The sequence below is a fragment of the Besnoitia besnoiti genome, chromosome VIII (assembly GCF_002563875.1).
Source record: "Besnoitia besnoiti strain Bb-Ger1 chromosome VIII, whole genome shotgun sequence".
NCBI lineage: Eukaryota > Apicomplexa > Conoidasida > Eucoccidiorida > Sarcocystidae > Besnoitia > Besnoitia besnoiti.
The window spans coordinates 2,626,935-2,650,689 of record NC_042363.1 but is presented as its reverse complement, the minus strand read 5'-3'; the positions used below and the strand labels follow the sequence as shown (position 1 = coordinate 2,650,689).

Below are 23,755 nucleotides of genomic sequence, written 5' to 3'. Positions count from 1 at the left end.
CATATGTTTGACCGCCAACAAGGAGAACCGCAGAAACGTGCATGGAGACGGCAAGACAGGCGAGTATTCTCCTGCAGGTTTCGAGTGTATCAGGGTGTCTGAATGAATATGTATTCGCGGAGGTTCGCACAGGCGGTGCGCACGCATTGCCTTCACAGAGGGACGTGGGTTGCGTGTCTCTCCGTCGCTGTCTTGACCTTTGAATGGAGGCCGTTTTTGACTGTTTTAGGTCGACAAGCAAGGAAAGCTGAAAGACAAGTCTTGGAAGGGCGCGCAGAAGATGATGAACAATCCGGAGAAGTTTTTGCAGACGCTGAAGGACTTCAAGCAGATCATCGACGACGGCCGCGTGCCCGAGCACAACTTCAAGGCGGTGGAGCCTCTGCTCGCGCTGCCGCACTTCAATCGCGAGGCGATTCAGAAGAAGTCGACTGCGGCTGCAGGCCTCGCAGAGTGGGTGGTGAACATTTACCAGTTTTACAAAGTCGTGGACTCCGTCGCCCCCAAGCGCCGCGCCCTCGAAGAGGCGACTCAGCAGCTCGAAGAAGCGAACGCGAAGCTCGCCGTCGTCCAGCAGCTCGTCAAGGAACTCGAAGAAAAGGTGAAGCCGCCCACATTCCGAGCGAAAATAGTCTCTTGCACAGAGCTTGCGCGGCTGCATCTCAGGCCAACGCGCATGCACGTACCGGTGGCTGTGAAGAGGAAACATACCGATGTCCATGTATGCGTTCTGGCTCACAGGGCGTGTCTCAGCAGAGCCTGTAAAATCCAGTCGCTGCCCCTTTCCAGCGACAACGCAAGAGGCTGAGCGGATACGTCACGTCCACATATATATACACATATACATATATATTTATATGCATGTTTTATGTAGATGGAGGTCCGTTCCTGTTCGAAATGGCGTGGTGGAGTGCGCACATTCGCGTGCCTGCATGCAAACAAGGAAGCTTCTCCCGCGCGCCGCGAGTCTGCTCCTTCCTGTCTGGGATTCAGCTGGACAAGCTTGTTGCGGAGTACGACACGGCGATCGCAGAGAAGAACGCAGTGGAGGCGGAGGCGAACAAATGCAGGACGAAGCTCGACATGGCGCAGCGTCTGATGAACGCGCTGGGCTCTGAGGGGACGCGCTGGCAGCAGTTGATTGAGAACTTCCAAGAAGAGGTGCGGACGCCGCCTTTCAACATCACCTGCTTCTCGCAAGAAATGAACGCCCGCGCCGCGGCACGTACTTTGAGCGTGCATCATCACACTTGAACGTATTTGTGAAGATGCGTCTTGACTGGCGCGACCCCAGGCCGGCGGCGACAGCGACAGCGGCAGGAGGTAGACAACGACACGAGTGCGCGTCCTACGTTCCGGCAGGGCACTGCCGAATGCCGCACCGAGCTCTTCACGCTGCACCGGTGTTTTATCCAGATGGCCCGACGGTTAGACCCTGAGCACCTTTACATCCCTTAAATCATAAACAGATCAAATCTTCCTTGAGCGCCTCGACAGGTTTTCTGTGTCTGGTTTCCAGCTTCGCGTCATGGTGGGCGACGTCCTGTTGGCGTCGAGTTTCGTCGCGTACGCGGGCGTCTTCACGAAGAAGTACCGCGACTGGCTGAAGAACGAGAAATTCACCGAATTTCTCCGCAGCCGACAGGTGCCGATGGCCGCCGAGCCGAACCCGCTCCTGCTCCTGACCACCGAGGCAGAAATGGCGATGTAAGGGGGCCCACTACGCGGATTGCAAGCTCCACAAAACGAGACACAGTACAGAAAGAGAGAGAGGGCGGGGGGGTTTCGGTCAAAGCTTAGGAAGGCACGGCGCCGGCAACGCCGGCCTCTGAGAGCCGAAATTGAACGAGCGGCCGTGTGTGGGCGAAGGAGATCCGCAGATGCGCCGCTCGTGTGTCTACCCAGTCACAACGTGCCGTCCCTGATTAATGCTATTTCGAGATTCAGAGCCGCTCCGTCTCTGACTGCATTAATCAGCTCTCGTCACGCCGAAACCCCAGCGGCGCGCGGTGCATGATCTGTGCGCGCCTGCATAAGCACTTTGTTCGCAGGCAGCATGTGAACGTGTGGCTCAGTGACGCAGGGCTCTCTGCGCAGGATTGGCGGTCGGCCCCGCGAGAGCCAGCTTGTGCGTGTTGTTCCAACGTGTGTTTTTTTCTGTATTTTTGTGCCTGCTTGTCGCGCAGGTGGAATAACCAAGGACTGCCCTCGGATCAAGTCTCCTTCGAGAACGGGGCGATCCTGTCGAACTCGCAGCGCTGGTGTCTCCTCGTCGATCCGCAGCTGCAGGGCAGCACCTGGATCAAGCACCGCGAGCAAAGCAACAACCTCCAAGTGAGCGGCGCCTGCTGTCTCAACGCAGCCTGCCTGCACGAAACCGCAGTCCAAAGAGGCAACCCCCGCTTGAATAGCGCACAGCGGCCCCGTCCAATCAAACATACAAATGCATATATGCCTGCCGGCTGAAAGCTCTGTGGAGACTGCGGTGGTCACGCGCTACGCGCAGGCGTACGTTCTGCCTATCGCCAGCCGGAAAAACATATATACATATATGTATAAGTATATAGATAAGATATATAGAGGTAGGTATAGATATATAGATGCGTACGCACGGTTGAGATTGATAGTTCTCGCTGCCTCCGCGCTTTCACTCGTGCCGGCGTGTTTTGCTTGTGCTCACAGGTGACGCGCCTGCAGAATCCGCGCTTAGTGCAGACGATGGAGAGCGCGATCTCGTTTGGCTTCAGCGTGCTCCTGGAGAACTTGGATGAGACGATTGAGGCGCTGCTCGCGCCGGTCGTCGGCCGGCAAACCATCCGCAGAGGGCGCTCGCTGTACATCAAACTCGGCGACAAAGAAATCGCCTACAACACGAACTTCCGCCTCTTTCTCCAGACGCCGCTCTCGAACCCGCACTACCCCCCGGAGATCCAGGCGGAGTGCACAGTCATCAACTTCACGGTCACCGAAAAAGTAAGCTGAAACAAAAACAAAAAAGGCGAGCCGCCAGGCGGCGAAGCCTCGTTGTGCAGGCGCCCTCAGGGGCCTTCGACACCGCTGCCGCCGAGCAAGCCTGGGCAGACAGAACAGCCAGCAGCTCGAGGCGCGCGAGCGACCCCTGTGGCGAGAGCAGGGGATACCCAGGGCACTGTGCGCCCCTTTTATAAGAATCATAGTTTACGTCGCCAGTCATGCAACACCCATCAGAGAATCTGTGAGCTAGCAAGCGACTTTCGTTGCCTCTGTGTTTCTGCTTCACGCTGCTTCAAACCTGGCGCTGAGGAAGCCCCCCACTGGCGGCACTCTTCCTTGGCGTCGTCCTGCCGGCTGCGTGTCTTTTGCAGGGCTTGGAAGACCAGCTGCTCGCTCTAACGATTCAGAAGGAACACCCTGATCTGTCGCGGAAGCGCGTGCTTCTCATTCAGCAGCAGAACGATTTCAAAATCACTATCGCGGAGCTTGAAAACACTTTACTCGACAAACTCGCTGCGGCAGAGGTAACTCTGGAGTGCATAATCACCTGAAAGGCTTGTCGTGGATGCTGTGCCGCGTTCAAGCTGAACACGCGTCGGATTCTCGAGTCTCCATGTGGGTGGTCGCACGCGGCTTTCTGAAGTGCGTTGACAACACGGTCGCCACGCGGAATGCGGAGAAAAAAACGACAGGCTCGCGAGCCGCGCAGTCTCCTCGCTCGCTCGCAGAAGGCAGGACTGAGTCGCATGGGTCGAAGCTCCGGCAGGCATATCAGCTGCCACAGCGAGGGCGCGTTGCCTTGACAGTCCATGCGGACATCCACAGATGAGTTCCTGCTCCTCCTATAGACATAGATGTATATATATGTATATATATATGTATCATACCATATCAAAAACTACTACGCATCCGTATAGCGAGAGACCTTCTACTCAGGTGCCTCCGTCTTCGCTCATGTATGCATGTGTAGGTGTGCCGACGTGTGTACCCCGCAGTCTCACCCGACGTCCGCACCTTGCATTTGTTGTTCTGAGGCTCTTGTCTCGCGCTCGCTAACTTGATGCGTGGCGACTGCGAGAGTGGCTTCGTTACATCTGCGGCGCCGGTGCAGGGCGACATTTTGGAAGACACGGAGTTGATTTTAAATTTAGAGAAGACGAAGTCGATCACTCTGGAAGTCTCCGCGAAGGTGGCGCTTGCGAAGAAGACCGGGGAGCGCCTCGACGTGATCTCCGAGCAGTACCGCCCCGTCGCCCGTCGCGGCGCAGTTCTCTTTTTCCTTCTCTCTGAACTCTTCAAAATCCACAGCTTTTACGTCTACTCCATGGAGGCCTTCGTCTCAGTCATCCATCGCGCGGTTGACTCCGTCGCAAAGAAGTCTGCCGCAGTACGCAAAACACGCCTCCCCACGTTTGGCTTCAGTGAATATATTCTCTGCCTGCAGATGCTGCGTTTATGCTGGCGGCATACAGCGACTGGGGGCAAGACTCAGAGTAGAAGAAGTGAGAAAACCGAGTCGGGCATCGAGAAACTTCGAAAGCATTGCCTCCACATGAGCACAGACTTCGCGGATGTCGCGTCAAACTTTTCCGTATTTTCCCGCCATCGCTGCGTGTGTTAACTAACGCGGCTCCTGTGTAAAGCGTTATGAGATTCAGCTCTTTCTTCACGCCTTTTCTGCCTCTTCATCTGTTTACTTCCCCCTACATCTGTTCGCGGCATTTGTGTTTTCATTTTCCTTCGCTGTCGAGCTTTGCTACGCGTCGCTGTCATCCATGGGGGAGAATTGGGTTTCCTTTCTCCTCTCTATCGTTTTTCTGTCTTTCGTGAATTTAGGAAACCGCTGCTGAGCCCGAAGCAGAGGAGGACGTCGCCGCACAGGCAGCAGAGGCCGGCGCGGACTCGAGAGGCGAAACGCCGCACGAAGAAGGCGCAGACTCCGCGGAAGACAGAAAACCACGAAGGGAAAACCAGGAAGAAGGAGACGAAGACCGCGACAGTGAAGCGAGTTCTGAGGGGGAACAGGCAGACGTAGGTATAGGGCATTTGCACGCCTTGACACGAGGGTCCTTTTCCGTTCTCTGTTTCATATCTCTGCACGCCGCGTTTGTGCACACACCTGTGTGCAACCCCAATCCTTATCTTTCTGGGTTGTGTTAATTGCGCTGAATCTCGGTTTCGCCCTCCTTTTGTCGTGTTTATCTTCTCTTCTTTGTTTCGCTTTAGGGCCCTGCGCCTGTGGAAGCCTTTTCTTTCCTTTTCTGGCTGCGCTCTCACTCTCTTCAGCACAGCTTCGCGTTCCTTCTTTTTGCTGCGCGCCCGTCTCTCATATCTCTTCTAAATTCTTTCATCGTCATAGCCTGCGCACGCAGCCGTGACTTGAAAGGCTGAATTGAATCCATCCCCTCTCTCTCTGCGCGGCTGTATTTTGCTAGACGCCCGACGAGGCCTCTGAAGCACCTCAAGATAAAGGCGAGGCGGTCGAGGGCGAAGCGCACAGCGGACCTACGGGGCAGTCGCGCGACCAGCGAAGTGAAGAAGAAGAAGAAGAAGACGAAGAAGAGGAGGAAGGCGACGTCGAAGCAGACTCAGGGGGCACGGGCGCAGCGCCAAAGAGGAAAAGACTAGTGAACAACGCAGAGACGGCGAGCAGCGAAGCGGCAGCCAAAGAAGCCGACAAACCCGAAGGCGCAGAGAACGTTAAAGGCGAAGAGACAGCCGAAGGGGGCGGAGACGCCTCTGCGAAGACCGAGAGCTCAGGCGGCGACAACCCGGGTAAGCTAAAGCCGAAACCTAGGGCACCCGTGAGGCTAAAGAGGGTATTCAGCCGCTTCAACCAGCGAAAGAAACAGAAAACCCGCTTTCAAGCAAGCGTCTTGGTCGACGGAGGACTCAAGGCGTCGTCGCCGGCCACGGAAAAGTCGGGGCGGATAGGACAACTTTGAAAGAGTTGAGCGACGGCCAAGGCAGTGACAGAGGAGGCTCCCAGCACGCTCTAGAAAGCGACGATAAAGGCACGGGAGCCGCAGCGAGGATAGCAAGTTCTCGGGGTGAACTTGCTGTGAAGGCTGAACGCTGCTGCAGACAAAGACAGCCCGTACTGTAGCGCGCCGCCCTTCTTGTCCTTTGCGGTTTGTGACAACTGCCGGACACTCGCAGCCGCCGCCTAGCCATCCTTTGGCGTGACGTGAATGGCGATTCACCTCCCTCGTCTGTTGTGGTTGGGCCTTCGTTTCTGAGCCCTCTTCCTCGCCTCCGTCGCATCCTCGCAATTCGAAGGCTCGACCGGGGGTTGTCCGCCGCTGCCGCGCTCTGTTATTTCAGCTGCGCGTCGGACTCGCCCGCAGTCTGCCGCCTCAGCGGCGCTCTCGGCTCCTTCGCCGCTGATAAAATCGGCGTCACGCATCGGCGAGCCCGCCCGCGCGGCTCCAGCGACACCAGAGGAGGGCGACGGCGAGGCGGATGGAAAGGGCGACGAAGACGACTTCCTCGTTGAAGACCTAGATGGACGCGTGGCGGTGCTGGTCGACGTGATCACCAAGTTCGTCTTCACCTACTGCAATCGTGGCCTCTTCGAGAGACACAAGCTGACCTTCGCGGTGCTTCTCGCACTCCGCATTCTGGTGAGACCGCGCAAAAGGCATGGCGAGATGAAACGCAAAGCCGCTGTAGAGGTCGCGTGCATGCGATGAGGTCTTATAAGTGTAGGTAGTTAAAAATATATAGATATAGATATACATATAGGGACAAAGGCAGAGAGAGACAGAGAGGCAGAGAGAGGGGCACATTCATCTGCAAGAGAGTTGTAGTGCCTAAAATCCAAGATTCCCATGGACAAGGCGGAGACGGCACAGCGTGTTCCCGTCGTTATGCCGATTCCACAGAACTCCACGGTTGAGCCGTTTCCAGTGCAAAGCTCGCACGCGTGTCAGCGCGCGTGATGGATAAAACTTTTCCGCTCTCTCTTCGTGGCCTCATCCCTTCATGCTCCATTGCTTCCTGGTCTCGATGGCGCGGTGACCGGAAGTTCTCTGTATTCTCTCAGTCAACTGTTTCGCCAGTGTTTCTGCCTGTCCCTCGCCATCCATCCCTGTTCCAGCTTCTCTACGTGTTCACGTGTCCCTCACTCTCTGTTCTCTGTTTTTTCTCTCGCTTCTTTGCGTTTCGTGACATTTCAGGTCGACGAGGGCAAAGTCGACGAGGCCGAGGCACAGCTGCTGATTTACTCGCGCGTCGATCCCTCCGCGCCGCCGATGCCCGAGAGCGCCAAGACGTGGTTGACTGAAGCCCAGTGGGGATGCTGCCGCAGCCTTGAGCAGAGTGCGACGTTTAAAAACAACTCGATTTCGCTGCTTCAGAACCTCGATCAGGACAGCCCCAGTTGGAAGCGGTCAGCGGCCTCGCATGCGTAGCTCCAACACCTTCACACGTCGGCATCAGGGCTCAGCTTGGGGAGCGCTGTGAAGTCTCTAGGGTCCGAAGCCTGGTTGACAGGCCGCAGCAAACGCGCCGCGAGAGGACGCCGCATGTCGCCCGGCTCTCCAGTCTGTGCCCTGGCTCCACATGCCGCTCAGCCGCCGGCGATACTTCCCTCTACCTCTCTATACTTATATACATATGTGTGTATGGATATGTATGTAAGTATGTATATATATATATATGCACTAACAGCGTGTTGTCGCAGGCTTGCCTCCTGTTGACCGCGCGTCGCGAGCCGCGGCTCTTCTGTCGCGTTCGTTGCGCTCGGTTCTCTCCCTTGTCCTCCTTTTAGCTGCTGTCGGTTTTTTTTCTTTTTTCTTTTTCGCAGGTGGTCTGCGGAGGAGAAGGCAGAGGTCGCGGATTTGCCACGCATGTTCCGCGGGCTCTCGCTGTTTCACCGTATCTTGTTGCTTCGCTGCTTGCGTCCCGATCGCATCATCTCGGCCTTGAAGGAGTTCGTGCTGCAGAGTCTGGGCTCGCACTTCATCGACCCGCCGCTCTTCAACATGCGCGACGCGTACCTCGAGTCAGACAAGACTACGCCGATCTTCTTCGTGCTTTTCCCCGGCGTAGACCCCACGCCCGCCGTCGAACGCGTCGCAAAGTCCGTCGGGTGCACGACGGTAAGCATGTGCAGGCGGAGCGAGACAAAGCACGCGCGGGGACGAGAAGCCTCTAGAGCCCCTCACACACCGCGCGCGAGCAGGGGCGAGTCTCCCCTGCTTTACACGCACAGTGTGACCAGGTACATACTTATACATGTCTATATTCAGATATATATTCGGAGAGCGGTAGGCGTCTCTGCAGTTGCTCATAAGTCAGCGTACATAGACCAACAGAATTTATAGAGTGCGTCAAACACATGGGTACAGAGAGCTAAATAGATACACACAGGGAGATCCAAGTAGACAGATAGAGACAGAGTTACACGGACAGACATATATACACATGGAGATGCATCCCGGTGGTGCAGTGTGCGTCTAAAGGCCGCGTCCACGTGTGTATTTGAAGCCGCATATTACGGGCTCTATGCTCCGGGACTGGATGTCTGTTTGTCTTTTCACGTGTGGATGTATGTATCTCTCAGGGGTCGTACGCGAATATATGCTTTTTCTAGCTGTGTGCAGCGTCACATGTGTGTGCCTCCGCTACAGCCTGCGCAAATGCATACTTGTATATAAGATGTGTGTGTGTAAATATGTATATACATTTGTGCATATGTCTCGCGGTTTGCCTAACATCTCTGCGGCGTCGTTTGAGGGTGGCCTGCGTCTGCCAGGCAAACGGGAAGTTCGTGAACATCTCCATGGGGCAAGGTCAGGAGACGCTGGCGATCCAGGCTGTGGAGAGAGCCGCGGCTGAGGGCGGCTGGGTGATGCTTCAGAACGTCCACCTCATGCAGGACTGGCTCAAGGTGAGGCCGCCATAGGCGCCCAACCTCAGCGCGCCGAGTCTGTGCGGGCCCTCGTGTCCACGGATAATAGTTCTTCCGCTCTCCTGCGTTGAGCTCCGTATCCAGCCTGTTTTTCTTCTCCTAAGCAGTCCAGTGGGGTGTGGTGTATGCATATGAGTCAAGAGCAGGCTGTCTGTCTCTCATAACTGTAGTCGTCTTCACTATTCTCCCCCCCGCCCCCGCCCGCCGCCTCCCCCCCCAACCTGCGGGAATTCCGCCTTCTGCAGCACCGGGCCGCCGAAGCCACACCGCGCCACATTCTTGTGACGAGCATATGTATACATATATATGTACATATATATATACATATACTTACATATATATACATATAGATACCTAGGGAAATGGGTGTGTGAAGTACTTTTTTAGCGCTTTCGGCGGGCTGCATTGTCGCGGCTGATGCGTCTTCGACTTGTGGGTTCACTTACTGGATCTGTTTCGCAAGCCAATAAGTGTAACCTTGCCCGTCCAGACTTCCTCTTCGAGCCCCGGATGCCTGCCAGGGGGCCTTCTGTAGGGATTTCCGAAGCCACCTCCAAATACCGCCCCACATCTGAGTGTATATAAAATATAGAGATGTATAGATATATGTACCGCGGTCGCCTTCTTAAAGTGAATCTTCTGTCTTTTTCCGCACTGCCTCACGAGAGTTTGAACATCTTCGTCGCGCTGCATTGGCATTTTTCAATTCGGTGGTTTAGGGTTACGAGTCGAAACGCGGTGTCACGCGGTGAGCGGCGAAGCACGTCGAGTCGGTGCGTCCTCTCTTGTTTTTCTTCTTTGTTGCGCTTTTCCCGCACTCACAGCGCTGCGCCTTTTTCCTCAGGTGCTGTGTGCTTTTCGTTCGTTCCTCGCGCGCGTTCAGATCCTCCAGCGCACGCTCGAGCAAGTCGCCGAGAGCGGCCAGAAGGACTTCCGGTGCGTGATTTCCTCTGAGCCGCCTCCTCTGCCGGAAATGAAAATCATTCCTGAACGCACGCTCCAGCGCAGCATCAAAATCGCCGACGAAGCGCCCCAAGACCTCAAGGCGAACCTCCGCCGCGCCTTTGGGCACTTCGACGCAGTAAGCGCCTTTCGAACCCAAGGCGCTTGCGCGCAAATCGCTCAATTCGCGTCTCCTCTGTCTGAAGCCGATAAACTACTCTCGCATATCAGATACAGAGTATCCGCCGAGTGCCCGAGGTACTAAATGTGGCCTTGGAGAAAGGAGACCAGTAATCACTGTAGCCCCCCAAAGAGGCATCTGTCCCCCTGGTAGTGCATACCTGAGGAAAGCAGTGACCATAGCAAGTAGATATAAAACTAATCAGTCGTCAGTTGACTGTCTCGATTAGACCTTGAAGGTCTTCGTCGATTGACTCTAAGTTCCTGTGTGCTGGGTCGAGGCAAACCAAACGCCATCGAAGCTCTTCGGGGAGGAATCTGCCCTGACCTGCGACGATGGGGTATCTCGGCGTTTGGCTAGGCGGCGAGGCGACACGCCGTACCTGTTGAGTTGGGCTTCCGAAGACGCGGATTTCGCTGTTTCGCTGTCCTATATTTCTTGTAGGTTATTTTAAATCATCATGTTGCTGTATAACTATAAATTCTTTTTAAAATTCGCACCCGTGTGTAGTAATGTTATATAGATAAAAATCTGCGTTCTCCGCCTCTACGGAATCTCTGTTGGATGCGACGCAGACAGATACAGGCGAAGCGACTTGGAGAGGGAAGGCTGCATGCGGCGAAGTGAGGCGCCTCTTCCGTGTGTATGGAGGTTTCTTGCTGGGCGGCGCGATTCGTTCGCGTGTCTGCAGGAGCAGTTCGAGTCGTGCTCCAAGAGCAAGGAGTTCAAGGCGCTTGTATGCAACCTCTGTTTTTTCCACGCGGTGATTCTGGGTCGGAAGAAGTTCGGCTTCTTGGGATGGAGCAAGGTGTACTCGTTCAACGACGGCGACCTGACGATCTGCGGCAACGTTTTGCGCAACTTTCTCGAAAAGTAAGCGGCCCGCGTCTCTTGCGTGAGCCCGCGGTGCCTCGCTGGCGTCTGTGTCTCTCTCTCATCGCCACCAGAGTGGCGCTGCAGCATCCTAAAGTCCCATCCTGCTGTTGCCTCTCTAGCTCTCTATATCTCAAATCCGGAGTCATCCTCGGTATTCCAGCATCCTAGCCCTTCTGTTACACCTAGTGATACGGGATTTCTGGGTCTTTTTCTGGGGTTGCTTATTCTGGGTTCACCGTCGTACCAAGAAAGATACCAGAGTACGCTGACTGGCTTTTTGCCATTTCCAATTTCGCACAGGAGTAGCGTCGTGCCCTACGAGGACATCCGCTACATCTTTGGGGAGATCATGTACGGGGGCCACATCACCGACGCGTTTGACCGGCGCACCAACAACACGTACCTCAAAACGTTCATCGTCCCTGAAGTCCTCTCGGGCATGCAACTCGCGCCGAACTTGAAGTGCCCCGATCCCACCAAGTTCGACTTCGCGGCCTACAGCAAATACATCGAAGAGAAGACGCCCGCGGAGACTCCGCAGATGTTCGGGCTCCACCCCAACGCCGAGATCGGGTACCTGAGCGCCCAGGGCGACTCGCTCTTCAGCAGCATTCAGGTGCGGCTCGCCAGCTGAGCGGCGCTGTCTCTCGCGCTGTCAAATGGCCTCGCGAGGGCCCTTCGCCGCGGGCGCCTTCTGGGCGGGCAAGGCGACTCGTTTCCGCGAGCCGTGAGCTGGTCTCGAGCGTCTTGTTCTCGGCCTTTGCACCAGACGACAGCAGTTGTCGCTCTGGGGGTGCCTGGCTTTCCTCGTCTCTCTCGCGCGTCGAGTGCCGACGACTCCTCTGTGTGTTTCACTGCGGCGCGTATATGTTTCGACCCCACAGCAACTTACGCGCTCATGTTGCCTGATATTCCCTAAAGCTTTTGCTAATTCTCCCGATTTGCGCGATTTTTTCCGCGGTTTTTCACAGGACATCCTCGGGACGGGCGGCGGCTCGCAGAAGGGGCAGCGCAAGGAGGACGTGGTGAAAGCGACTGTGGCGCAGCTGATCGGGAGGCTGCCGCAACCGTTTGACTTGCCCAGCATCAAAGCGAAGGTCAAGGAGTTCCATCCCTTCGTCGTCGTCTGCCTCCAGGTACGCTCCCCTGCGCGTTTGTTACGTCCGCGGCCTCTGCTTCAACGATTCTTTCTTTGGCGTTTTACATGATCTCTTGCAGGCTGCATCCGGGCTGTATTGCAGATCCTCTATTTGCGTTCACTTCCGCTGCGCTCGGCAGCGACGGGGCTCGCGGGGTTCTGGACGCGCGGTCGCTCTCCTTTGCGACGATATCTGCGTCGGGCGCGCCGGCCTCTCTTGTCCTCGTGGGGCGCTGGAGGAGTCGATCTGCGCCGCGGAGTTCCTCGTTCGCTGAGTTGGCTGCCACGCCAGACACTTTCATCGGGAGCGTGCGTTCGCTGTCGGCTATTGCCTGCACCCAAGCAGGTCGGATGTCGCCTCCTGTTTGTCGAGGGAGATCGTCCGCAGTCCCGTCTCTCCCTCTCATGTGTGTTCGCTTGTTTTGCTCTTTTTGTTTCCTTCACACGCAACTCCGCATCTCGGTGCTTCTCACTGCTGTCTCGCTGTCTCTGCGCCGTGTCTCTGTCCGCAAGCGCGTAGAATCTCGCTTTCCTCCTGGCGCTGCGCTCGGTGAGGACGCGCCATGCTGGCCCCGCGGCGAGGACTGCCTTCCACCTCTTCAAGGACCCCAGTGCGCGTTGATGTCGAGGTTTCCGCTGGGTTTTTGTTTAGGAGGTCGAGCGGATGAACACGCTGCTGAGCGAGGTTCATGCGTCGCTGGAGGAGACTGAGAAGGGCCTCGCGGGTCAGCTGAACATCACAGAGGCGATGGAGCAGTTTGCGACGTCGCTCTTTGCGCAGCACGTGCCCGAGACGTGGAAGAAGGTCGCCTATTTGTCGAATAAGACGCTCGCGCCGTGGGTGTTGGATCTGCTGGAGCGCGTCAAGCAGCTCGAGGCGTGGACTGCAGACCTGACGCTTTTGCCCTCGCTGTGGATCGCAGGGCTCTTCAACCCGATGTCGTTTCTCACTGCCATCACGCAAGTCAGGGCGCGCGCAGACAATCTCCCCCTCGATGACATGTGCCTGCGCTGGGCGGTTTCCGCTACTCGGAATCCGCGCGAGATCCAGGGGCCCCCCGAGACCGGGGTGTACCTGCACGGCTTCCTCCTCGAGGGCGCGTCTTGGGACGAAGGAAAAGGCGTCGAAGGCAACCTCGTCGAGGCGCGCCCAAAGGAGCTTTTCTGTCCGCTCCCAGTCGTTCACGTCGCCGCCATTCCAGCCAAAGAGTTCTCCTGGGACAACATGTACGAGTGCCCAGTTTACATCACCGCGCACAGAGGCCCGAGCTTCATCTGCACGGCGAACCTCCGGTAGGAAAAACACAACGTCGCGAGGGAGGCGTGTTCATATACACGCAAACATATACATATTTATGTGTGCAACTATGGGAGTAGGATTTGACTGTCCGCGTGTATTCAGCTAGGCTTGTTTTGTGTTGAATCGCGATCTTTGGTCTTCTATGCCTAGCCGCTTTCTCTAGTCCCTCGAACTCTGTTGAGAGGAAGCAAGCAGGAATCGGAGTGACTCGCCTCACGCCAGCGGCGCCCTTCGTCTACAAATGAGCATGGTTAAAAGATATGGGAAAATACGTTTTCGTTTTTTCAGAATGGACATGGACGACACGCCGGAGCGATGGGTACTCGCCGGTGTTGCGATGCTGATGGCTGAAGAATGAAAGATTCGAAAAAAAGATGTAGAAAAAGACCCGAATTTCCGCGGATGGGCTACAGACGAGAAGAGGCGACGAACAGCGTTGAGTGACGCTGCCCTCTGATAGCGGTGGAGCCGCACTCGCCGGCCTCGTCATACACATGCATATATATAATGGTACATGGAAGTCTTAACCACTCGATTCAAGCATGACAAAATACACATGTTTCTGTAGAATGTGTAACAGGAGAAAATGCCAGTGTGATCAGAGGGTGCTGTCAGAAGTGGACGTCTGTGCCTGAGCAGGTGTAGAGTATGTCTAGGTCTTCGCATGCCTCTTCATCTGTAGGTCTCCTCAGGAATCGGATCCGTTTTCGTGTTTTTGACGGGATGATGACGATGTGCAAGGTTCAAGCGCGGCGCTCTAGACTGGAACTTACGCGTGTCAGGTGATTCTTCATGGCTCGCCAGGTGTGCGCGGGGATTGGTCCCCGTTTATCGAATAGCGAACGAACTAGACACAAATCTGTCCTGTTTTCTGTTTTCTCATTTCTGCGCGTCGCGTCCGTAGGTGTGCTCGCTGACTCGGCGCCCGCCCAGTGTACGTACACCAGTCACATGGTTTTTCCGCTCCCGTTTCTCAACACGAGAGCGCCGCAAGAAAGTCTCACTCACATCTGCGCAATTCTAGTCGCGCTGCGGAAATTACTTATTCTGAAAAACCAGAAAACGACGTTTCGTACACGCGTCGATCCACACAAAACTCCGGCATACAGGGCGCTCGCGACCGCAGTGGAAACTGCAAGGGCCTCCTCGAAAAGCGGATTCCGTTTCTCTCTCAGCTCTAATTCTGCCCTGTATCATACTTTTTTTTCTTTGTAGCTCCTCCAAGACACCTGTTCTCAGTGCCTTGCATGTTCCAGCCCCTCGTTTTGCCCCGATTCCTTTCGTTCTCTTCGCCCGTAGTTTTCTTCAATGCCATCTCTGGTCTCCTCTCACAGCGTCCCATCTTGCGTTTGTCGTTTCTCCTTCGCGACGGCGAGCATCTCTCGCGCGCTCGGAATCTTCTCCGCCCTCTTGCCTCGCTTCTCGCCGCGCGTCCGTTCTTCCTCCTTCACCGCCAGCCACCCCCGAAACGAGAGCGGCTGGACGTCGCGCGCCACGAGGAGGGCGTCCAGCGTCTCTATCGCCTGGCTGTCGCTCCGCCCTGCGTGCCGACTCGCATCGCGCGCCTCAGGCTCCGCGCCGCTCGGCGTCTCCGCCTGACGCGGCTCGCGTCGCGCGCCACTTCCCGCGCTCACTTCTTCTCCCCGCGGCGATGCGTCACGAGGCCGCGCCGCCGCGGCCGCCGAGGGGTTGGAGTGGAGGCGGAGATCCGCCAGCACTTGGTTCACGGTCTCGCGCGCGTCGAGGATGTTTGTCGCGATCACTCCCTGCGGGCCCCGGCGCACCCAGCCGCTCGCGTAGACCCCCCCGGCTGTGATGCTGTTGAACCGGTCGACCTGAAAAAGAAAACGCAACGCACAGTGCACATGTCGCATGCACAATGAAGGGCGGCGGCGCGCGCCGCACGCATACACGCTCTGTGAAACGCTGTACTCGAGACGCAGACGCGCGCGTGTCGCGAGGCAGCGGCGATCCCAGCGAGTAAAGCGGCTTTTTGCAACTCACTCAGAAGCAGAATCGCCCTGCGTGGCACCGGGAAGAGCACGAATACAGAAATTGCGGGCTGATGAAAAAACGCCAACCTGCAATTTCTCGACACAGAGAAACCCGCACGGCGGCTACGGAGAAAGCGGACTGCCGCCGACGGCGCAAGACATGGGAAGAGCTTAGGAAACAGAGATGACAGCTGCACGCAGAGAAAAAAAGCGGAGACAAAGGGTGGGCTCGGCCTCGACGCAAGCTCGCAGACCTACCGTTGGAGGCACGACGCGCCCGCGTTCGTTCACCAGTGCCCCCGTGTCTCTCGCGATCGGTAAATTCAAATTCGGCGCATGCAGAGACTTGAACCCGATACTCCAAATGAGGAGGGAGGCCGGCAGGCGCGAGGAGAGCGCGGGCGAAGTCGGTGTGTTTGCGTCGTTTGCCGCGTTCTCTTCTCCCCCTTCACCGACCGGCACAGCCCGCTGGGCGCCCGGGGGGCCCTCGAGCCGATTCCGCGCAACTTCCAGAGCGCCGATGCGAGAAGGGTCTGAAACGAAAAACCAAAGATCCAACGAAGCAGCAAAGAGCTGCAGGATCGTAAAAGCCGCCGCCAAACACAGCCACAGCGAAGCGAGAGGAAGACGCCGCAGAAGTCTGAAGAAGAGAAGAGGACTGACGCGCCCGCGCCGTGCCGATGAGAAAACATCCGAAGTATGTGCGCTCGAGGATCGCGGTCCAACACGAAAGCAAAACTCAGGGTGCAGAAAACAGAAAACCGAAAAGACGATTCGCGAAGAGATCCAGAAAGCGACCTACCATTCGGCTGAGGAAGCGCACGGACGGGCGAGGTCAAGAAACGCAGATGGATGACGGGGAGATCTGTGCTCTCGCGGCGATCCCACTGACAGAGAAAACGGAAGACGAAGAAAACACACATCAAGGGGATGTGAGCGACACAAGGGGAGTCGCTGAGGGCGACAAATATGCAGAATCGTTATGAGGACGCATGCTGCTTCACCGACGAAAACCATAAATTCGTAAACCGAATGACCCCTGAAAAACTGAGACCTCAACCGCGCTCTTCAGTCTCCTCTCGCTGCGCCTCTGCGCGCAGCCGCCAAGTCGCGGAGCACTGATATAAATTAATATATAAAGATAAATATATATAAATATATATATATTCGTCTAACAGCATGCGAACAGACAGGCGGACCGAGAGCTGTAGAAAGGCACTGTCAGGAAGCCTTGGCTCTCAGGGAGAACTTATGGAGATCGAAAGCGAGATACAGATATTTGTATAAAACACCAATATAAACGCACCGGGTTTGCACATGCGACAAGACGATCGCCATCCTGACACAGATGCTACTCTGTTTGCTCCCCATCGTGTCCGCGACACCGGTTTTCGCTTTTTCGCTACCTACGTTTTTCATCATATGCTCAAACAGTGCACGGGATCGTTGCTTCAGCCGCGATTCCTGACACGCATGCACCGCCAAAAAAGTGGAAAAGGAAGCCAATTTGGAGGAAAAACGTCCGCAAAGGAAGGACGAAACGCATGCTACCAAGTGGATACATTACATGTGCATACATATTGGGTGATGCGTGCTGATATGCAAGCGCATGCGCAGGACTCAAAAATCATCGACGCCACTGAGACGGCGATACACGCGAGCCGAGGCGTTCGTCTCATAACGAAAGTACGCACTCGTGTGCACGTATACACATGAGCGCTTATGAATATATATATATATATATATGTATACATAGATAATAATATATAAGTAAATACTCGTGAAGCTAAACGCTCTCGAGCATGGTTACGCTGCTCAGTTTGTTGGCGCAACCCGGGTAGCGGTCAAGGCGCAACAGACGCAGGCCTCGAGAATCTCTTGGCGTTTTCCTCACACTGAGTTCCTGCAGAGAAGACTCAGTTAGACTTGCTTCAAACTCCTGCGGGTCGACGACGGCGAGGACTCTGTCGTCTGTCACAAGCTGAAAAAAGAGAAAGCAGCGTCGCGAACAAAGGGTTTAAACAGGCAACGGCCGTGGCGCCTCCAGCAGCGCGTCCAGTCGAGGAAAGAAATGTGAAGAACTCAAACCATCCCAGCAGAGCGGAAAGCGGCATTCATCCGCAGAAACGCGAAAAGGGCTAAGAAAGAAAATAGACAGAAGGTTAGGAAGCTCGGAGACACAATACACCATCACTCGACTGTTCACCGAGAGCCCTAGACACATACAAAAAAAATGAACCATGAATAATAGATGTACAAAAATTTGGGGCCTAGAGATAGTCACAGAAATATATATCTGTGCGTATGTACTTTTGTAGTTGTATCCCTTCCCAGGCATGCATTCTCCGTCCCAAGCCTCCTTAAGAAAAGAAAAGCTTAAGCGCGTGCATGTCGTAACAGATGTATCTATATGCCTTTGATCGTGCGATGAGTTCTTCATGGCATCCCTTCAGGCGGACTGCCAGGAAAAGAAAGAAATCGCATTTTTTCGCACCTCACGGAGCTCCTTGTTCGTGAAGGACGTCTGCACCCAGCCGCGTCTGCCCAGCACGGAGACGTGGCGCACGCCGGCCGCAGTGAACCAGTCGAGCGCGGGAGAGTGAATGTCTGTCGCGGACAGCTTCTCTCGCGCCTTAACCAAAATCCGCGCAACATCCAGCGCCACATTCCCGTTTCTGAACGCAGCCAACACGCGGTATTCGACACAAAAGCGAAAAAACTCAAAAAACAGAGGCTAAAACAGCCACGAGTCGCAACCCACACCACACGTGACGCCGAGCAGTGAGCGGCTGTCGAGAAGCGGCCGAAAAGGAATCCACGAGGAGAGCCAATGGAGTATACATAGATATACACATATATATACATATATATGTGCATGGCATTACGTGGGGCTGTCTACGTTCAAAAAAAAGGCAAACTCTAAACGTGTGTGCGTTTTAAAGAAAGTTCAATCGTCCCTGTCGGATACTCGTGGTCATACCCGCGAACATCGTTCCTACGCGGCGACGCACAGCTACTCCCGGTCGTATATATTAAAAAATATAAAAATATATATAGATATAAAAAGATGGGTACATAGACATACTTGTGTCGCTTATTGCTACAAACCCTTTCAGCGTTCTCATTTGTTTTCTCGGATCGATTTCGCCCCCAGGCGCTGCAGGCAAAGCTAGAGAGGCCTCTCACCCGACGACGCAGGCCGCCGGGGGGTTTAGCCCTTCTGGATCTCCTCCCTCGAGCGGAGGGAGCGGCGGAAGGTGTTCGGCGACTCGTTTAACGCAGGCGGGATGGGCGTTGTAGAAGCCGACGAATGCGCGCGCCGAGAGACAGCCGCGGAGATCGCTACCCGGGATGTGCAAGGCTCTGTCACCTGAAACACCCAGGTCGCGGTGCAAAGAGCAGGAAAAAATAGAAACAAAGCGAAACACGCGGGGTGCACGCGAACCCAAAGAGAAGCGAATCGGGGTCGCAGCAAGAAACCCGAAAAAGAGGAACAGCGCCACGCTGCAGACACCAAACACTCACTCGCTTGTGTCGATGTTAACGGCGGCGCCGAGACACGGCCGTCACTAGAATTCACCAAGATACAACTGGAAAGGAAAAAAAGCAACATGACGCGGAGAGAGCATCGCGCCTTTCAGAACTGAGCCAGCTCCGAGCGATGCACAACGTCAGAGGGGCGTCGAGTCAAGGCGCGGACTGCGGCATGGCATGCCGCGCGAAAAAATTGCGGCGTGCGGCGCTCTACACAGTCCAACAATGCGAAAGGAAAAGACACACTCACCCGAGGCGCCGTAGGCCAGGATAACCGCGTCGTACAGCGTCCGCAGTTCCTCCAAGGAAATGTCTGTCCCCTGAGCGACAGGCGTGGAGACAGACAGTGGACAAACTTTGCAAGAAAAAGATGGACGCAGCGGGCAGCCCCTCAACCGGCAGTTCGCATTCTAACCTTGTCGATCTGAAAGCTCTCTTCGCTCAGCCATATATAAATATACATATATATGTATATGCGCGGCTCGGGCTGGATGCAGTTGAAAAGCCACGCTGTTGCCTGGAAACCCTCGGGAGGTAGCCGCCCGCACGCTTGGCTTCCAGCGGGTGTGGAGTCGACAACGCTTACGAACGTGACGTTGCCAAAGAAGCGGAAGCCTGGCTGACTCGCCACCTGAGCGCAGCAGCACGCAAACTTTTTTGTGCGGTGTTAAATGTAACCCCATCCAAAACCTGTGGTTGGTTAGTCTCTGTGTTACCAACACGTCAATGAAATATCAACAACGATGAAAGTTGGCGCACGCGGCAAGAAGGAAAGTGCAGCGACGCACTCGAACCCTACCTAAATGCATCAGGTGCGCGGTCAGTTCTGTCGATGATGAAGACGGAACAAACCGCAGGCGTGAAGCGCACAGCTTCATCCGCCGAAAATCGCTGAAATAGGGCCTCCGGCATGTCAGGGAGCAAGCAGTGTCTACGTCGTGTGGTCTGTCTCGCCAGCCGCTTTTGTGAGGGGCTGTAGGGGCTTTAATACAGACCTGCGTGAGCTCCCCTCGTGGCAGTCGAGTCGCATCCCGAATCACTGTCTCTCTGCAAGTCTCCAGCCTCCCACGCATTCGCTTCATGGCAGCAAGCGCAGCACGTCTTCAGCGCAGGGCGCAGTGCCTCTCGCGTGAAGACGAGGACTCAAGAATAACGTCGTTTTCGCGGCCGCGTCTCTCTCTAGGAGCATGAACTACAGACACTTTGCCTCTTCGTCGCAGGCTGTCGTGTCAACGTAATGCGCCTTTCTCACCGCGTCGAAATCCTCTGTGACACGCTTGACCTCGGGGTGGTCAGGCGCGACGCCGTATCGCACGAGTCCGTAAGGCGCAGGCAGAGTTTCTAGCATGTCCACGCGCAGCCTGGAGTCTGGCGCCGCCTTCTGCAGGTACTTTGCGCAGTAGAAACCCGCGGGTCCAGCCCCGACGATGCACACCCGACGAGGGAAGTCGTGCGGCCTGCGTGCGAGGTGAACCGCCGGGTGAGCCGCCGACGAAGCCAGGGAGCGAGAGGCGGAAAGAGAGGAAGACTGAGCAGGTGGAGAAGACGTGAGCGCTATAGAGGAGGAGCGAGGCCGCAAGGAGGAAGCGGCGGCGACGGGCGAAGCAGAGGAGAAGGACCGCCGCGGCGGCGACAACGCACAACACGAGGAAGAGTCAGCCGCCGAGGCGCGAGAATACAGAGCAGCGGACGCAGAATAGTGGAAGAAGGAAAAACCTGCAGTAGGCCGTCGCAGCCGCGTTCCCTCGAGATTGCGCGAAGGAAGGACGGGTCGCCAGGGTGACTTGGATCTATGGGCAGCAGTTCCGCAGCCCGCCACCGGGGAGTCATCTCTACATTCGCGCAAAACGCGAACGATGGCGCGCTCTGGAGTCAGGGTCGTATCGGCACTCGACGGAGGTGAGCCAAACGAAGCCGCTGAACGAGTTCGCTGTGCAGAGCTCCCTGGGTGGCGGGGCAACGGAATGCGACGCTGACACAGAACTGCACTATAAAACGGACGGGCAGCCATTGTCGCTACAGGATCAACCGACAAACCGGCAGCAAGGGAAGCCATGGCGCAAAGATTCGTAACGCAGAAACGGTGTCAAAGGAAAGAACTCACGCACGCACGCACGAGCAGGCGACTCCCCTGACACGAGAAAAGCAAACGGAGAGGCCAACAAACCACACTTGTACGCGTTTGCTGGTTGTCTCTAGCAACCGACAAGAGGAGCGCTGGTGTGTGCCAAGAGGGCGCGACAAAACTGGTGGACGCAAGGAACAGTTTTTCATCAGTCAAATGCCATGAAAGGAGTCTCGTAAGCTAGACGGTTTCGCGACTGTTTCCCAGGAGAGAAACCTTTAGAGAGTCGCTACGCCTAGCCAGACATCTCGGGACTGTTTCCAGGATAGCCGCGCGCCGGTGCGCTCTATGTCATCACTAGCCGACAGACTCAGCCGGCAGAACCGTTCGTCCGCTTGTCACTTACACGGGAAAATTTCACCAACGGTCTCCGAAATACGTCAATTCCAGTTTTGTGTCTAGGTTGCATGCCCACTTGACGCATGCGTGCAGTGCAATGGCATGCATGAAGCTCCCGACGCGGTCCAACGGAAGGTGAACTCCAGCCGACGCCTCGAGGACGGACACAACGTTTCGTTGTTTGTCATCGCGGCAGGAAATTCAGATATATCGTTGTAGTGGCATATGACTAGCTGAGTGAAGACGGTGACCTGCTAGCTCCTAGTTAAACAGGCCCATAGCGTCTGGTGAAACGCACGTATCTGAGCAACGCGTCGTATGGCGCAACGTGCGGCTTTTGCTGAATGGGCGTCGGGTGTAAGCGCACCACATATCGAGCGCTCGCTATGGCTAATCGTTCTTCAGAGTGGAAAATGGGGACACAGGAAGGAGCAAAGCGCCGTTATCAATCGACTGCTGCATGGCCGCCGTGCTCCGGCTGCTTTTTGCGCAGGATATGCAGAAACCTCGTAATCGCAAGTGGAAAAACGGAAGAAACATTCCTGCAGCGTTCCGGCAGAAACGCAATGGGTGCTGACCTATGGTTGGGGAACGAGCGATCCAATGCAGCCGGAGCGCGTTATGAGCGCCCGACACTGGCGAGAGTAGTGCTTCGAGCGAGACAAGTCCGAGAGTCGGTTCTCTCGCCCCTCACGGGTTTATTCGAGGAGGAGATCGAGCTCCAACAGCGTAGCTATATCATAAAAGGCTACTGCTTGCTTCCAGTTGCTGCGTGTATTAGGAGTAGACGTGAATGTGTGCCTCCTTTGTTCTCAGCAGTCTGCTGGATCTCTCCTCCTCGACGGGGAACTGACGCGCTGCTTATGTGCATCTTGGCGAGTTGTGTCCAGGCAGATAGATAGCCCATTGAGGCGAAAGTTAAAAAAGTAAACTTACCGTCTATTGGAACGGTGCCATGAATCCCGACAGAGTCAGGCTCCTGTAATGGTTGTTTACCGAAGAGCCAGCGGTTCGCCCAAAGAGAGCATGAGCAGCGTTGCACCGAAGCCCGTTCGCACGGTGTAGGAAGTAGACACCTTTTCGGGTGGAATAATGCCGTCTTTCTCACCAGTTCCTGGTCGGCGTGTCGGCTCGTGCATCGCCCTCAACAAAGCAATCCATACCGGCAGGAAGGACCGATGGTCTGTCACTGGTGCTACCGTATACTCGCCCCCGGCGGCCTCCAAAAGGAGAGCGTCCCATGTCAACGCATTTGTGGTGCTGCGGTGCATTTGCGGGAAACGAATAGATCGTACACCTTCGGCGCCCGTGCTGCTGGGAATTGGTGCAGAGGCCTTCCGTTCATTTGGTACAGCCTTTCTGAATTCCTCATGTGTGCCTTGAACCCTTAGTTTCAAGGGGAATCTTCACTGAACTAACGCTCACTAGTGGCGTGGTCTTCCCCCGGTCCTTCCGCGCGAGCTATTGCTGACGGGTGGGAGCGGGGCACTCGGCCGACACGGTACAACATAGCCAATCCCCGCCGGGGATAGCAGAATGAGACACGCAACCTCCATAAAGTCCGCGGGAGTCACATTTAGCGGAATGACACAGAGATGCTGCACGCCTGTTTCGCTTATCGATCGCCACATCCATTATACGTGGAATAAACACGGCTTGTTTTGGAGGAATCCGTCGGCTCTGTCTGTGGTCACGTGCGGCTGCTCGGAGCAAGTGCTTTTCATACGGCGCCTTTGGGTTGGTGAGTATGTCTACTTCAGCGTGCGTGGGAACGCAAGTGTTTCCTGGGAAGGATAATCACTTCCATACCTTGTTGCAGTCAAACCGTCACGTGGCAATACAGCGTCTCCTGCCCCTGTCGACACGCAAAACCGGCATTATGGGTCTTGGCGGCGAGTCACGGCTGGTCGGCCCAATATGGTTGGGATTCGTAGTCCTACTGGGCATTTACTGCATCGCCGCAAGTTCCGTATTCGGTCGTGGTAGTTTGACAGATACGGAATTCACTGGTAACGCTTCTAGCGCAGATGATCTCCCGGGAGTGAGCCACGCGGTCAGCCCGACGCAAACGAGGGTAACTGAATCCCGTGATGCCAAAGAGAAAGCGGCAGCAGCGACCATAATTTCAGTGAAGAAATGTACAAGGTGAGATGAGTGGGTCCTTCAGGGGCAAACTTGTATTTGTATTCATTGCCACCTCTTGATAACGAGGGAATGCCGCGAGCTTGCACCCTTATATCTGTCAAGAATCGGCTTCCCTATTATATAAGCAATACTCCTGTGAGTTAAGATAATAGAAACGGCGCAAAACAGGTTCTCTTTTATCTGGCTCTTGCGTCTGCATGGGCAGTGGATACCTATTCTCGAGGGAGACGCTGACAGAGTGGTTGGTCAGAGAGATACACCCCAGATCCGATCACGTGCGCGGCGAATGCTGAA

General features: G+C 55.6%; 2 protein-coding genes across 2 annotated transcripts in view; one reads left to right on the top strand and one right to left on the bottom strand.

Annotated features, from left to right (window-relative positions):
• BESB_084940 (dynein heavy chain family protein) overlaps positions 1 to 13,682 on the top strand; it is a gene marked incomplete at both ends in the record, with an annotated part of 36,310 nt that extends 22,628 nt beyond the window's left edge. The window contains 19 exons of the mRNA XM_029366844.1: positions 230 to 601; positions 994 to 1,161; positions 1,520 to 1,707; positions 2,187 to 2,334; positions 2,683 to 2,973; positions 3,345 to 3,497; positions 4,085 to 4,357; positions 4,810 to 5,004; positions 5,409 to 5,748; positions 6,298 to 6,596; positions 7,152 to 7,363; positions 7,781 to 8,075; positions 8,732 to 8,866; positions 9,771 to 9,968; positions 10,702 to 10,883; positions 11,187 to 11,502; positions 11,858 to 12,022; positions 12,677 to 13,317; positions 13,613 to 13,682. Of these exons, the coding sequence (XP_029217304.1) occupies positions 230 to 601; positions 994 to 1,161; positions 1,520 to 1,707; positions 2,187 to 2,334; positions 2,683 to 2,973; positions 3,345 to 3,497; positions 4,085 to 4,357; positions 4,810 to 5,004; positions 5,409 to 5,748; positions 6,298 to 6,596; positions 7,152 to 7,363; positions 7,781 to 8,075; positions 8,732 to 8,866; positions 9,771 to 9,968; positions 10,702 to 10,883; positions 11,187 to 11,502; positions 11,858 to 12,022; positions 12,677 to 13,317; positions 13,613 to 13,682 (4,641 nt within the window). The remainder of the gene's footprint in view (positions 1 to 229; positions 602 to 993; positions 1,162 to 1,519; positions 1,708 to 2,186; positions 2,335 to 2,682; positions 2,974 to 3,344; positions 3,498 to 4,084; positions 4,358 to 4,809; positions 5,005 to 5,408; positions 5,749 to 6,297; positions 6,597 to 7,151; positions 7,364 to 7,780; positions 8,076 to 8,731; positions 8,867 to 9,770; positions 9,969 to 10,701; positions 10,884 to 11,186; positions 11,503 to 11,857; positions 12,023 to 12,676; positions 13,318 to 13,612) is intronic.
• Positions 13,683 to 14,652: 970 nt separating this feature from the next.
• Positions 14,653 to 20,863, bottom strand: BESB_084930 (pyridine nucleotide-disulfide oxidoreductase domain-containing protein; the record flags this gene model as incomplete). Its single annotated transcript, XM_029366843.1, has 10 exons — positions 14,653 to 15,159; positions 15,577 to 15,851; positions 16,121 to 16,205; positions 16,729 to 16,782; positions 17,213 to 17,299; positions 17,813 to 17,993; positions 18,505 to 18,688; positions 19,103 to 19,172; positions 19,439 to 19,483; positions 20,105 to 20,863. 10 exons carry the CDS (start codon positions 20,861 to 20,863, stop codon positions 14,653 to 14,655), a joined length of 2,247 nt encoding a protein of 748 aa, XP_029217303.1.
• Between the last annotated feature and the right edge of the window lie 2,892 nt (positions 20,864 to 23,755).